A 16147-nucleotide genomic window follows, 5' to 3' on the forward strand; every position below is an offset into this window, starting at 1 on the left:
ATTCGCTTTGTGTTCTACTTCGATTATGAATTATTAAAACCATTTGCTAATCTGGTTCATTGAAAATTGTTAATTTATACAAGTTTTTCTATAATAGATTCACGATCACTAATGCTAACTAGTTTAAAATTTTAATATCTATTGCTTTGAATAAGCTTCATGACCATCATGTGTCGCTATCTTGTCCATACATGATCCAATTTATTTCGGCGAGAAGTGACCGAGCTTATTATCAATTTCATACATCAGCCTTTAACACCTGCAGCCAGAAGAGCAGGGTGAAGTGTGAGATATGCACATTATCGAACAAATTGCTCTGTCAGCCGTCAATCGGGGAAAATCGCAGATAAAGCACGCCGCGCCTCAAATTATATTAATATCTTGATCGCATTTTCACTTCTCTTATCTGTAACACGATATCTTTGGACATATTGTGAGCCATAAGTACGGGAGCACAATGCGAGCGAAGCTTTTTCTTGATGACCGATACGTAACAAGTTGGAAAAGAATGATCTACTTCTGAAGGTATGCTTTTAATGGCAATGAGCCATATTTTGCTGCACTTAAATCATCAATTTGAGATACAGAAAATGGTAACTTTCTTAAACATTAATAAAATATAATTATTATGCATGAATGGCGTGTGTATAGGTTGTTATATGTTTATGTGTGATGTGTTACAGATGTTGTACAATAGTTGCAATAGTGCAAAATAAATAAAATCTTTATTCGTTGCTTTGGGATTACACATAAAATTCGATCAAATCGTTCATATGCATGGTCAAATTGCGCGCACAGAGTATCGGTCGAAAGTAATATGAGCTTAAACATGATCAAGATAAGGGAATAATTTGAGGAGCGGTTCGTACTCTGATGTTTCGACTGTGAGTATGGCTTACGAAGGGTGGAAGGAATTGAGTTTTATTCTCGCTGCAGGTGCTAAGGATTGATGTGTGAAATTGATAATGATTTTGGGCATCTTTCACTGACGACGATTGCAAGACTTGCACAAATGCGTGTAGGCTTCATGCAAGTTCACTTCGATTATATGGTGATTATCAGGAATATTATGAACCGATTTAAGAATATCGGTAACTACATCCAATTTTATTTACCGCGAATATCACATAAGACGTTCATTTCTACTCTGTTCTTCAAGCTCATGCTACTCATTTCATGTTGAAAGATGAACGCCCGCTTTCTTTCCTGAGAGTGATGTAGCATTGAACTTGTGCTGTATGCGTGGACTAAACATATCATCTTCATCAGCTGGTTCCGACCAGTACCGCCATGCACGTTTCGGCGTTCGCGGTCTCCTTCCCTTTGCATGAAAGAAATGTCGTGACAGCCATACTTGACGAGTTTTAGTTGCGTTTGAAGTGTCGGGACGAGCGGATGCTCCGGAAGAGTGGTATTTTGGATAACATACGCACGCTTCATAGTTGGTATTTACTTGGTACTAAGCGGATTTGAAACTACGTAACAGAAAGACTTGTTTAGAAGTAAATTAAGTGTTTTTACAGCCCTTTCAAAAAGTGTTATTCAAAATTTGTTAATGATAAAATATGAAAAAGTTGAAGAAGCAGCAATTAAAGTTAATGTTTCAATCAACCGAGCGGTATGCCGTCGAGTCTCACTCGCTACGGATATGTTTGGCAGAGCAGTTGAGCAGACCAACGGTCAACGATCCATACTCGGATGATTTTGAACAATGAGGTTTTTCCCATCATCGTGTGAGTTTGAGAAAATTTGTTTGAAAATCGGATAAATCGATTGAAATGAGAAAAGTTCTTAGTGAGATAAAGCTGTTGTACAGATGAATTTCATTTGATTTTCATTTTTCCACCGTACACGCAACGGTGATATCGCAGTTGATGATGAAAATTGAATATTTTCCAAAGTGTGCCCCTGAAAGCATAAACCAAAGAGCTGTACCATTTTGAATCTCGGCGAAGTGGAAAGTTTTCGCAATAAATAACATTAAATGTTGTTAGCCAATTTTTTGGCTTCTTGTTCGTGTGGAGCATCGAAGGCCGCTTCGTCAAGTGCACCAATCAAACGGATATTACGAAGAGAAAAAAGATTGAAAATTAAATTTCGAACAATTTGAAGTGTCAGCAGATTGTGTACGTAGCTGTTGGGATAAGGAAATAGCATGATGTTGATAAGGTAAGCTCATAGTGACGCAGTTGTGTTTATTCGAATGAGTTTGTGAACGAAAATATACATAATATGTATCTTCTTGTCATCGCAATTGTCATAAAATAATCGAGAATCATTCAATTATCACTAGATAATTGTACTGTTCGTTTAGTGCAAATGGATAAACTCATTATCGAAGCGCCATCCGCATGTGTTACACTGTAGGTGAATAATTTGTGAACATCACAGCTGAACCATCGAGTGCCGTGGCAGGTCTGCTTTACTTGAATTTCAATTATTTGTGGTTGTTAATGTGGGAATGATATTTCATTTCCCTCGTGCCGACCGTGAATCGTTCCAAACCGTAACCATTTGACGTAATTGCTTTAGCAATGAAATCTGCTTTCAATTTAACCCTTTCTGCTCTTAAACTCATTCTGGTTTCCTATGGCATGCTTCCATCGATACAAGATTGGTTATAATTTGATTTAGTAGAAGATTGAAAATCAGTTAAGCTGATAACTTGGACAAAATAGCAGAGCTGAATGGTTTATGTAAACGTGTAATGATTTCGTTTGGATTTTGAAGAGGATCGTTCCCAACAAATTGACACCTTTGAGTGATTTCGATTATGGCTAGTCTGAGATGATCCCAGGGTTGTCATAATCCTACGACCTCGATATGATAGTCCATGAGAACGACGGCAGAACGCGAACTTGAAGTTTAATACCGATGAAACATAAACATTGCCGGCGTTTAGGATCCGATTTGTGGCTATCAAAAGTGTCGTATGAAATTCCAAAATTTAGTGATAACATAAGAAGAAGACACATTTACGACCGAAGGGGTCTCCTTTTCGACCTCTCGTTGGTTGTCACTGGTAGGAGAACTAAATCAATTAAAAAGTAATAATAATCATATACAATGAAACTTACAAACTATAAATCACTGGCCCAAACGAGTGAGGAGGGAACAAAGCAATCTTGGACTGAGGGCGAAGAAGAGATCGGTGGGAGCCAAATTAGGTGACAACGACCATGATGACCCTGTGCCGAACAGTAGACAAATAGTAAAGGCTTTAATTGTTCTATTAATTGAATTTCTCCGTTTTCTTAACGCAAACAAACCCATTGCTGGCTATGCTGCACGGTTAAATTAGAGATATGACACAACCATTCTTATCATAAAACTTAAGAAGATATGTTGAACTATTCAATGGCTTGTTGGCCAATGCATAAGCATTTTGTTATGATAGTAGCAGGATAAAATATGTTGCAATATGTAATGTATAGTAATAGATAAGAATTGATGCAATGTGTTCTGTTCTTGTCGCATTGAATGTTGGATTCGATTTAAAAAGTGAAAGAATTAATGGGGATATTTTAAGCATTGCTTTGGACTAACCGATGCTGTTATTTTCTTTTTTTAGTTATCTTGAGCTATCGTAACTCAATCCAACCATAACGAAATCATTGCAGTGTCAGACGTATTGCTATATTTGTTCTGACTAACGTTTTCAAGACTGAGGCCTTGATCTTGGTACTGCATCACATGTGCATGAAGCTGAACAAGTGTGGCTTCCATGTTTTTGGATATTTACGGTAGTATGTGATAGCATTACGAATAATCTATCTTGCGTGACCTTCAGACCACATTACAGAGGTTTCGCAAAAGTATTTGTCCAGACTGCATTGTTCTCATTTCTCTCACATGGTTCTACCAGGTGCTAATTTGGTAGTACATTATTTTTAACATTACCCCATTTATCATCGCAGGCACGATGTCTGTTGCTTGTTGGACCGTGGTGGTGTAAAAAGGGAAAGTTTGAAGAACCGTATGTTTAACGGATTGGGATAGTCTTGATCAGTATAGAAAATATTGAGCTCTTTACGTAATAATTCTTGATAAGTAGATAAGTTTCATCTCCAATAACTAATAGGTGAGGATGTCGTCGCGGTACGGGATTATGTGTTGAAAAATTTCGCACCAGAAGACCCAATCATGTCACATCCCTAATAGATGATAATTGATTAATTATTGATTCGACGTAGTAATATGCTTTCATGCAATTGTTCCTGTTATGGGATCATTTTCCTGGATTTCTAGCACATATTGATGACCAATAATTATTTTTGTTGACTAATTAAATAGAGTATGACTATCAAATTGAGAAAATCAAAATTATGTTTAGAAACTGCATCTAATCCAGTTACATCAGGATCCCTGTAGGGAAATGAAACATTTCCAGTTTTGTTCACAATGTATCAAAAGCATTCGTAATGTACAATGTATCACTCATTGACTTGACTATTGAAAGGCATCCGACCAATGAGTGTCGGTAGTGGATGTTAAATGACCAGCTTGACGGATGGAATATTAATAACTATCTGCTTCTTGTCATGTGACCATGTACGTATTTCATGTCAGTATTGCTCGGTTTGTTCCACTTCAATAGTGCTATGCAAAACATGTCGTAGACATTGCTGGAGGAAAACAATTTTCTGACATTCAATAGTAATAAATGGATGATTCCGTACACAATATTACTATTCCAACGTAGCCTTTTTATTTCAGTGCTATAGTGTACCGATTCGAAATTTGGCGTATAAAACATTATTATAAGTTTCAACCTAAACCTAAACTACCATTTTTCATCCTAAACATGACTGCAGCATAATCCGAGCAACTAATCGAATATATCCAGTAATACTTCTTTAGATGTCTAGTCGCTATCACTAATTTGATTCATTTGCATTGCATGATTTTAATTCGTGTCTTTGGTAACTTTGCGATCAAAGCAAAACTATGAATCCAAATCATTCCAACTGCATTGGAAAGGATACAACGCAAGATGCCTTGGCTCCTTTTATCGATAGAGAGACCATGTGCCATTCGTCTCCCACAATTCACTGACGTTTTAAGTGGCAAAGCCGATAACAGTAAAATTATTGCACTATATCCATTGCGCACAGTTAGCCTAACATTGAAATCGATTGCCGAAACGCATGATGCCATTGATTCACCCACCACCGGTGGATTACCAGAAATAATGAATGCGTTGTTTGGATAGAACATCTAGGAACAGATCCAAACCGACCCAACACCAAATTCCAAAAGAAGCTGGAGTGATGCAAGCTCTGCTCTCACCACAACAATCATCAGCATTGGGATGCGTGTGCTGTAACGAATTCCAGCAAGGGTATTGTGACTTGTGTGCACATAAATTCATGAGCATATTTTATTGAATTTGCTAGGGTAATAAAGATAACAGAGCATTGCACCAAGTTGGGTTTCGAGAGAAAGCCAAGGCCTTTCATTCCTGTTGTTCCGGCCGTTCTCTGTCGTTTAAGCCTGGCGCCCATTATTTCAAGATAGCGAGTAAGCCAATTCAGATATGGCTGATACGAAAATAACCGCAGTGATCTTCGAAGATGCTGTTACAGTATACGAATATAACGTTAAAGTTTATCATCTACGTCATTGGGTTGTGAATACATTTAGAATAAAAAAAAAAATTGCTTATCTAATGCAACAAAACCTCATTCATCCGTCGACATTGTTTTTAATCCCTGCTAGAAGATAGCTTTGAGCAGCGATTTATAATTGAGCTTCTTCGCGTAACTAAAATCATTTTTCAATTAAACGCTAATTGGACCTTTCGCAATCACGAATTAAAGAAGCGCCATGCCTTGCGGGGGCATACTTAAGATTACTCGTCGCTGACATTAGACGCCGTTCCGTGGTCTAGATGAGAGATCACTAGTCATCGTCAATGGATGTGTCGGTGTTGAAAGGGTCACTAATCGAACTGACCAATGCTTCGGTTTCGTGCTCTTTGGTGCCAGCACACTTTTGCCAAGTGCCGTAAATAATCGTCGACTGCAATGAATCCTAAGAGATCTCAACGCATCACTCGTTGAGACTGACACATTAAGCCATCGTTTAAACTATAAACCAAACTCGTTTCCCATCACCATCTAACTACTTGTTTCTGGCTATTCTTTTGCAGATTCGTTTGTTGTATCGCCGCCTTCGTTGTGATCGATCCAACTGGAGCAGACTTTGCTACAAGGGAGCGGATTCGGGTAAGTGATGGCAGGAAGAGGCATAACATGGTGCACCATTCGAAGCATGTTGTAACCTAAGACGGTCGGTGGCATATTCGTAAGCGAGAGCGATAGCACAAGTGCATGATGCGTATGGTACAATGTTGGGAGAGATAAAAAACGACACCTTCGCTACCATTACTTGCTCGCGGCTAATTAACAAAATGGAAAAGCATGTTCTTCTAATAGTACCCTTTCTGACCCTCGAATTCCTCGGTTAGTTCCTACGATGTACGACGACGCCATGTGTGTGGTTGAATGTACATGGATTCAACTGCGCATAATATATTTAATACAAAGTAGAGATTTAATTTAAAAATAAAGCTGCAACTTTTGATATGATTGTTTTAAACAACATTTCAATAAATGAAAGTATTAGAAAAGGGTTGAAAATATTTAAAATATTCATAAAATATGCTATTTGATATATCAAATCTTTGGCCTAGTGCTTATTATGCTACAAAAGAATGTACGAAGCAAGCATGTGCTGCACTGAAGCATTTAGGCCAAGGAACGCAAAAAAGGAAGCACGATAGAGAAACATGGTCACACCGGTAGCAGATTGAGTTATATCTTATCAAGAGGTACCGCGGAGAACAGCTCGGAGTGAAAGTACGGGAAAAACAACAAAATACTGTTGCCGACTTCCTTATGGAATCAATTTCTTGCTTCCATTTCTTGTCTTCGTGGTCTTAAGAATTGTGAAATTAAGACTAACATTTCCTGGCACGCGGCGCCTCTTTTGCAGCAGGGTTTAATGTGGTGATACCATCTACCTGCGTCTACGAAGCATTAATTTCAATGCAGAAGATGAGAGGCCGACGATGGTTGGGATGTTTGGTGCAGGGGTGTTTGTAAATGTGGACGACTCGTGTAACCGACTTCACGGATGCTTAGAGCTAATGTTTGCTTAATAAACAGTGCATTTTGGAATCATGCGTGAAACAGCGACGAATCATGGTGACAACAATTGGATGTTTTTCATTCTAAGTTTGAATTGTGTGATGCTTGCTCACATGACTGGTTGAGAAGATGCCGGATGTAAGCTATTCGGCGACTGGTTACGGCGACGCAGCCACGGCGAGATAAAGGGTGCGAGATAGTCTGTTAAATCGAACAGCTTCTCCAACACTACTGGTGTTAGTGTTACTAAGGCAGTAACTGGATCATCTGGTTAAAGCAGTTGATTATATGCCAACAAGAATAATAATCTTTTCTCATCACTATTCGTATGAAAAAATACGAATAATACTAATATGAAAGACGTCGTAGATACTGTTATTGGTTTTCACAATATCCGTTATCGTAAGCGAAATGTGTGAGTGTACATAACTCGAGCTGAACTCAAACCAGAGTCGAGATTATGACTGGCACAACATTTTCCGTAATTTCACTTGTTTGACGGGAAAATCAATCAAATCAGTACTCAAAACGTGTACACGGACGGTGATAAATCAGTGGAGCGAAAATGTTTGCGTGACCTTGCCGAAAGGGGCAACCATTTTCCCACGTCCGGGGCAAGTTCACCGGCACGTCGATCGATCCAGACTCCGAAACATACTGTGTTGAGTCAACGGTCAAGCGATGCTCGACTTGAAGTGGATCACACCCTACGCCATCCAGAGAAAACTGCTTCATTATAATCTTTCTCTTGCTGTTGTCGAGGGTGGTCTTGAACAGTTACGAGACGAGAGGTCATGTGCAACTAGTGATTCTTGTGCGGAATATTTTTCTTGTCCAGGCGCCTTCAGAAATTCGGTCAAATAAGTTGCCCTTATGTGTGGTGCAATACTTTCAATCGAAGTGGATTTCTTAACAATGGAACCAGAATTCGTGGACCATCGAACGCCACTCGTCACCACGTTTGCTCTCAATAAGCCCTTAGGAATACCATCCAACTAGCTCACACTAGTGTGTCTGTGTGCAAAGAGTTTGGTGACTTTTATGATCAAGCCCCCCTTCTACCCTTGGTAAGTTCTCATTAAGCAGCGAGTGTTTATCCCTTTTCCGCTTTCTATACGACAGAGTTCTACGTTTCAAACATTACATCACGCTCTGTGTAAAGAAAATTAACATTGCCAAGCAGCCGCCAATCAGCCAAAAGAAGAAAAAACAAAACCAGCCAAACACGCGACACAATCAGTTACAGTGGAAGGCATACCAGTGTTAGAGAAATGCCAGAGGATGGTAAAGTGAAAAAAGGGTTCTAAATTCCAGACCACGAAGCATCCATCGAAATGCCCCAGTTCTTATTACCGCTGCCTCTTCGATTATATGCTTGGTCGGCTGATCGTTGCTCCCGGCTTATGATTTATGGAAACAGTCGTTTTATGGTCGTTCATCGTGTGCATCGTATGCTCGCGTGTGCGTTTTTTGGGAGTCGCGAGGTTGGATGTGAGATGGAGGCGGTGAAATGCTAAAATACAATTTTGGAGTAAACAAATCGAGCTCCCGTCAAGGAGAAAGAAATATGAGTCAGAAGGGCTTAGCGTCTGTAGAAGCAAACGTATGCGCAAAGTGATGTGAGCAGGTTAATGCTATCGCGATGGATTATCTTTAAGATCTTGGAACGAAACAGGAATTAGGGTTAGGATTTTTGTCCTCGACACAAGAATCGGCACATGTTTGCAGTACCAGCATAACCACACTCGAGGTAAGCGTTTCGAAAATTGATTTTTTGCTCAGTGAGCATCATCAGTATTAAGTGCAAATAAGATCTTTGTCTAATTGATTTAGATGTCAACGGTTTGAAAGTAGTTAATGTTTTCACTTGATGTGTTTTTATGTGATGAGCTTTTGTCGCTATTTCATTCAACAATCCCTGGTTGACGCGATTCATTCGGTTGATGTCATCTATTCGTAAATGAAGCGCGAAACTGCTACTCAACGGGGTGCGTATCCGCGTGTGGTGGAACGAGTGGCGATCACTAACCTAGGCAATGAGATAGATGGAAGACAAGAAGAATAGCGTGCAGAAGAACAATATGTCTTACGTTTATTTGGGGTGGCCAAGGGTGCTTGATATGATTTGTCGCCATACACATGCCGTTGCCGAACATCTGACGACGTAGAGCACATTCCAATGAGACATGGCGTGTGATGTCGTGGTTTTGAGATGGTTCGTGCGTTATTCCATGGTAATCAACTGTTTTATGCTTCTGTTTTATGTGCTCAATACTACAATTTGACATTGAAATAGAATGATGCTAGTCAGTTTATGGATCTCAGTTGATCTCTCGCGTATCGGAAGCGTTATAAACGGGAATATGCTTTTATGTGTGGTGTAGCTGTTACCATTTGCCTTTTGCCAGAGAGGGGTGAGTCAAATGAATAATCCGCCAAGGAACAAACATATGCTATCGATTATGCACCGATTATGCTAGTGTGGAATTCCAGTAGACCTATTTAAGATTTTCGCCGGGAATGGGATGGTCGGGATTCCAATTATCTCACAAATGTTTAGACCACCCAAAGAGTGATGGTGCTTCATGATTGAAATGCTTGTCATAATGTTAGAAACATGTACGAGCATAATCAAACATGCCAGAGATCTATTTGAATGGCTTTGTTTCAAGCGCTCATTTAACGCGGTGTCACGCAAAAGAAGCTTGTAATTCACGAATCGAATATCAATGAATATTTCAAATTCTATATGTTGTAGAGTAATAATCAGAACAGCATAAAATAAAAAGATGAAAACAGTATCGACAATGATGTTGCTGGTCATCGCGTGAAACATCCTCATCTCAAGACTCTTTTGGAGATTTGTATTTACCACACAGTACGAGCAACATTGGGCAACGAAAGGGTTTAAAGTCAAACAGAGTAGATTTGTAAACAGTAAAACTTTTGTCAAACTATCATTTGGCAAACACACGGAAGACATACCAAACGTGTTTGGTGGATATGGAGATTGTAACTTTCGATTTTCTGCAAACCATTTTGAACGAACTTCAAATAATGTTTATTGAGAGAGTTAGCTAGTTCAAACATACTTGCCCCAATATTAAGCAATGCTTTATGCAAATGTTTTCACTAGACTTCTTCACGTTGCGTAATCGTTACCTGATGACACAGATGTTGGACAAGGGAATCGGCTTTCGAGGGTTTCGATGCACCGAAAAGAAGTAGGGTTCCCTCCAAAATAAAGCAGAGTATGAAAGGAACATTTTGACTCATCTCCACACATTAATACCAATAAGACAATTATATATTATGTAGGGTACCTTTGTAGACAAACTTTTGAATAACTTATTTAAGTTCCATACTTATCTAACCAAGTTATGACACCTAAATCTTGTACAAATAAATCTGACACAATAAAGAAGGTTTACGGACACGGAGAAATACTGCAATAATGATGTATTCTCGATGCTCATAGCTTTTCAATGAAATCAAATACTCTTTTTCCAATTCATTTTTAGTCCTTGTATTGTTCAATAATGCGAATCAAGCACGAGGGAAGCAGCGTGCAATTTTCGCATATGCTTCTAATAATAGCCTAGGACAGAAGCATAATTTTATTAATTCACCTAGCTGTCAGCAAATGTATAGACACACTACCTACAAATTTGCCACATTCACACCTGGGGAAACAGTTCTTTATTCCGAGGGTCCCTCCTTCTTTTTCGGTTCCTTTCTGCTAACCTTTTTCCTTTTCTCTCCATCTCTTCACAGATTCATCGAGAATGGTTAGAAAGACGAGCTGCGAAACGATTGAATGCCAGCGGGATAGCCTTGACGACCCCCAGAACGGCCTATATGAGGAAACTAATCAAATTCAAGAACGAAAACGAACCGCTGTCAGAGAACGATGTTTCTTTCGTTCCTCATTTTGAGATGGGCGGCGGTAATGGTGCAGTCGGTATCGATAATGGTGCAGATGTTGGTTATCCTCCGCGACCGGAAAAAGAGCTTTTGACTGGTGATGCCGAACGCTATAGGTATGAGATCGTCAGCGAGCATGAAGCTGCACCAACGGAAGCCAGTTCGAAGGAAAAGTCACGCGCGAGTTCGCAGAGTGCGAGCGAACCGACAAACCCGTTAGTTTATGTGATTCAACCTGCTGTTGAAATACCAACTGAGAATCTGGATCGGCATCACACTGCCTATGAAGTTACCAAGTCGATCGGAGCTGCCACCCAAAAGACGGAAACGACCGAACGAATTGATGCTACAGTTAAAGCGAGTCACAACGCAAACCAGAATCCGAATGTCGAGAACGAGCCTGTCGCTGAGGCGGATGATTCTACTTCCGGTTATAAATTTAAAACAACCACCGACAGGGATCATTCTGAGACAACAAGTTTAGAATCTTCTTCAGAGCATAACCACAGCACGAATGGCTTAGATCATTCAGCAAGTACACTGGACCACCGCGATCCTTTGTCAACGTCTTCAGTAGACGTGATAACAGTCAGGCATCTGTTTGGACCGTGGAGCAACTGGACACCATGCTCGAGATCTTGTGGAGGAGGTGTGAAGATGCAGTATCGAGCATGCCTGAAGAGAGAGTAAGTATCTACAGTGCTCTGAATGCGTTATAACAGCGCATCCCAAAAAGGTTTCTCTGTTTCTAAACCAAATGGCAGCCGGAAATGAAAGCCGCTAATTTGAGGTTTTGATAGCATGGTCATCAGAATATCCTTAGAATAACTGAAACCACGGATTGGGAGCAGGCTAATGCTTATTTTATTGTGGTTTTCAGAGAGCATTTGAATTTTCTGTTGTGCAAGGCAGGTTACCAACCCCACTCAATTTGATGCAATGAAACCACACGCCATGAGCGAGTTGCAACAGTTCCTACAGTATGGAAGCTATTTGAATATTAAATAAAGCTGGTGGTTGGTAAGGCTATCACATTTTATTCTTCTCTTTTGTTCGTTCTTCATGTTTCACCTTGAGGAAGAACAAATTATCATTATGATTCCCTACATTAGCACTCTCAAGAGAGCATCCTCTCTGCACCAATCGAGGCGACCTATTTGCTTGGAGCGCAACAAGTGTTAGGAAGTTGATTAAATTAAATCACTCAACGTTATTAGCTCCCACTTCGCTACTACTGCGTCCAGCTACCACTGCGAGTGAAGGCTACAAATTACTTACCAATCGAATACTAGGGCGTCCTTGGCGTCGATTGGACGGAAAAGAAATTGTCTGTACTGTGTTCCTTTTTCCACTTGCTCCTTTTCCTTCTCTCTATCATGTTCCTTTGGAGTGAAATGGAAACAATCGTCAAAGATACGGACCACGTTCATTGTTTTCCGTGTTCCTTGCTCTGTTTAGGTTCGATGTCTTAGGGGAAACTTCATCATTTGCTCGGCTATGGAGCACTTTTATCGTTTTCGATTTTGCTCGATGCATCAAGATGACTCTCAATTTGATCCTTTTCGCGAGGTTGAGGAGTAATCAATCGATAAACTGCAATCGATTATGCCCTTTTTATCTACGCGAAAGTTGGAAAAAAATCTATTCCCTACCACATTCCTATTTTTTTTATCCCAATATCAGTCACGCGTTTTCCGTCGCAGTTGCCAGAAATACCTTAAACCTTAATGCTTTACTATTTCGTACATTTTCTGTTACTTCTGTAAAATCTATCATCCAGAAATCCAGCAATCCCATAAAAATATTTAACGAGTTTAAAAAAATAACAAGCAGTTTAACACTCATCTTGCGGCTCATTAGCGGAGTAACGTTCTGCTATATGTTTCTATCGATGTTTCATTGTTTCAATATAAAAGAACAATTGCTTCCGATATTTTATCCCATTAGTAGATATTTTTCATCTTTTGTCTCATTTATAGCACGCAAAGTTCAAGTCTGTTTGTCAAACAACAGAATTCCGAAATAAAAGCAATGTTAAAAGTATAGCCTCTATACTTATCTAGTGCTAAAGTGATCAAGTGATTCCATTGCTTGCTTTGTTGATCGGATCAAACTGCTCTTTTCACAGATTTTGTTGCCGGTATCTTTTAAAGCGATTCTTGCAAACGGTGTCAAATTGAAAAAACCGATAGCGAAAGATGAGGCACCTATATTGATGTAAACAGGGCGGGTTATTTACAAAATTGTTCTTTCTATAACTACATTCCAAAGACAACTTGCTCAGAGGCCAGAAACGAAAACTTTGATCTTGATAAGCTGATCACATCTTTTCTCACGGAAAATGACCCGAAGACTAATATCAGATATTTCTATTAGGATCCCGTTTATGTGAATGGTAAGAAAGCTTAATCGGATCATCACAAACCACATATAGAAGCAAATCTTTTAATTCTGCCCTCTCTCTTTACCTTTGACACTCATTGGTCAGTGAATGAAGCAGTACTTGGAAACGATGAGGCATGACTAGCCAGTCGGCATGGGATTTATTTCCTGTTCAAAGTACGACTGAGATAGCGTATCGAAATCAGTTTAAGTATGTCAGATCTCTAAACATAGTTCCAGTCCTTAATTGAAACATAATGCGGCTCATGATTAAATGAATATGATGCAAAAGAAATATCATAATGAAAGCATAACAAAGCATTTAGTGTGAAACGCAAATAGTTTCTATTCACAAGAAATAATCTTCCTGTTCAGCTTGGTGGAACATAAGGTGGAATGTTGAAGAAATCGCATTTGCAATGTAAGGGTCGAATCAGGCTGTCGCCTGCGATAAAAAACGTGGGAACCAAAAGATTGGACAGATGTTGGGGTAAGATACTCAACCGTTTTGTGACTGTACGTCATATTCACTCTTCGCTACCACCAATTGAAGAAGGTCTACCAAACAGTCGATTATCGAAGGCAAACGTGTAACGACAATGTTTGCATTTTAACGTCCGTCGCGTGGAAGTGAGTAACTGTTTCGTTAAATGGGTGGGACACATTTTACTTTTCTTGCAAAAATCATTTAGAAATATTATTTTTCTGAACGAATTTCAGATTAGCAATAGGAAATATTTAAAATCAAATCGGGAATCAAAAGGTTGTTTTTTAGCAAGACAAAACCTTACACAAATTCATGGTTTTAAGTTACTAAAATTATCATTTAGAATTTAAAAAATCAATAGCTTTTACATAAGTTGAATATATTTATATGTATGAATGTAAGAGATAGGATGAGGAATATTCGAAAAAGATAATTAAAACCGACTAAGTAAGCTTTTATGAAAAGGTCAAGTCTAATTGCGTTAAAAACAGCGACAGCATAATAACAGTCCACTATGTATTGTTTACCACAGGTATATCAATGGTAAAAAAAGCTCAAAACAGCCAGTGGAAAGTGTTGAATGCAATGGAATCATTAAAAGATATCACTTGTGCAACGAACAGGTGCGTCTACCTATGGGTTTTTTTCTTGTCAAATTAGAATTCTTCGAATCATCCTAGAATTAGGAATCATCGTTACCTATCTCTTTTTTAGAATTGTCCAGCTAGTGATGGTGATTTCCGGGATCAACAGTGTACTAGTTTTAACAATCAGTCATTTGAAGGGAAACGATACATCTGGGAAGCATTCATAAAAGGTAATGGAACGTTTTGGATCTTTTTCCAATTGATGCTACTCTGAACTTAACTTTATTATCGATTACATTAACAGAGGATGCCGAGTGTGAGCTGAATTGCAAACCGATTGGAATGCGTTATTTTGCAACTTTGAATAAAACAGTTATAGATGGAACTTCCTGCGCCAAACCCATGGACTATTTTCGTCGTAGCAATGGAAGGAGAGGCATCTGTGTGGAAGGAGTGTGTAAGGTATGAATATAAAAAGCCATAAAACGTGTATTACCATAAAATTAAAGATTGTGTATCAACTAAATAATATATTGCGCAATCGAGAAAGTGCAATATATAATAAATATAATATGCATATTATTATATTATATAATAGCAGTTTCTAACATAAACTGAAACGGAATCAAAAATAAAGCAATCTATAAAATTGGGTATTCGAATGAAAGGGTAATTACATCGCGAATATTGCGTTACAACCATAGAGGCTTAAATACGCAGAGAATTCAACTCCGACGATAAAACTAACTTTGTGTTTCCATTAACGCGAATCTCCCTGATCGATGGTGCCAGAGCAGTCGAGTGATCAGTGAGGAATGATTAGTGAATGATTTAAACCAGACAACTCATCTAAATAAAAACGAGCAAGCGGACTAAAATGTGTAGGTGCTACGCCGTTGGCGCCACCTCGCAAAATCTTGAGAGCTAACTCTTTTCTTCTCCCACGGTTTTTTTCAGTTTTTGCTTTTTGCGTTCTAATGTCAGTTGAAGCCTACACGGAATCGTGAAATCATTTCGTAATATGATGCAATAGAACTTAGAAAGATTTTTTAAGACTGTAGGAAATTTCAATCACTATTTACCGATTGAGACAATAACCACTCTAGGAACGCTAGGTTGATAATGTTTTCAATCAATACTTTTACATTTCCACATAATAGTTACCACCAGATGTTCAGGTTACGTCAGAACCATTGACGTGTTTATTCTGCTGATGGGATTATTCTACTCTCTATGACACCCGGCTGTAGACATCGCGCATCTCATGAATAGTAATGCGGAATAAATAATACTAACGCAACCGAAAATATCATCGATTGGAACAGATAAGAGATCAAAGAATCAAAACTCATCGCCTCGAGGCAAAACTCATCGTGTAATTTGGCACATACATGAATAATCTCCAAACTACAGGAGCCTTTGAAATAGAGATGGGTTTATAGGAATCGGAATCGCGGAACATGTCGATACGCGTAGGAATGTTTTCGATTGAATTATAGCCATCATTAACATCACGACTTGCTTCGTTTACAGTTCATTTAAACCAAATTGATGAGTGCGACTGGTAGGAAACAAGGTAAACCAGATTTGACCGACTGGTGTTAAAATATCCAACG

At 39.0% G+C, this 16147-nt stretch overlaps 1 protein-coding gene across 1 annotated transcript; it reads left to right on the forward strand.

The window, feature by feature from the left end:
• The first annotated feature begins 2077 nt into the window (after nucleotides 1-2077).
• On the forward strand, nucleotides 2078-14999 carry LOC125959643 (uncharacterized). Its single transcript, XM_049692471.1, has 6 exons — nucleotides 2078-2169; nucleotides 6152-6227; nucleotides 10926-11761; nucleotides 14477-14567; nucleotides 14659-14761; nucleotides 14836-14999. The coding sequence occupies exons 1-6, from the start codon at nucleotides 2156-2158 to the stop codon at nucleotides 14997-14999; spliced, it is 1284 nt and encodes a 427-aa protein (XP_049548428.1). The 5' UTR covers nucleotides 2078-2155.
• Nucleotides 15000-16147: the final 1148 nt, after the last annotated feature.

The sequence above is a fragment of the Anopheles darlingi genome, chromosome 2, assembly GCF_943734745.1.
Source record: "Anopheles darlingi chromosome 2, idAnoDarlMG_H_01, whole genome shotgun sequence".
Lineage (NCBI taxonomy): Eukaryota > Metazoa > Arthropoda > Insecta > Diptera > Culicidae > Anopheles > Anopheles darlingi.

Bases quoted from the DNA above. Each gene is read 5' to 3' on its own strand.
- LOC125959643 (XM_049692471.1), top strand. The intron at 6,228-10,925 runs GTAAGTGATGGC...ATCTCTTCACAG, and splicing joins CTACAAGGGAGCGGATTCGG to ATTCATCGAGAATGGTTAGA. The intron at 14,568-14,658 runs GTGCGTCTACCT...TCTCTTTTTTAG, and splicing joins ATCACTTGTGCAACGAACAG to AATTGTCCAGCTAGTGATGG.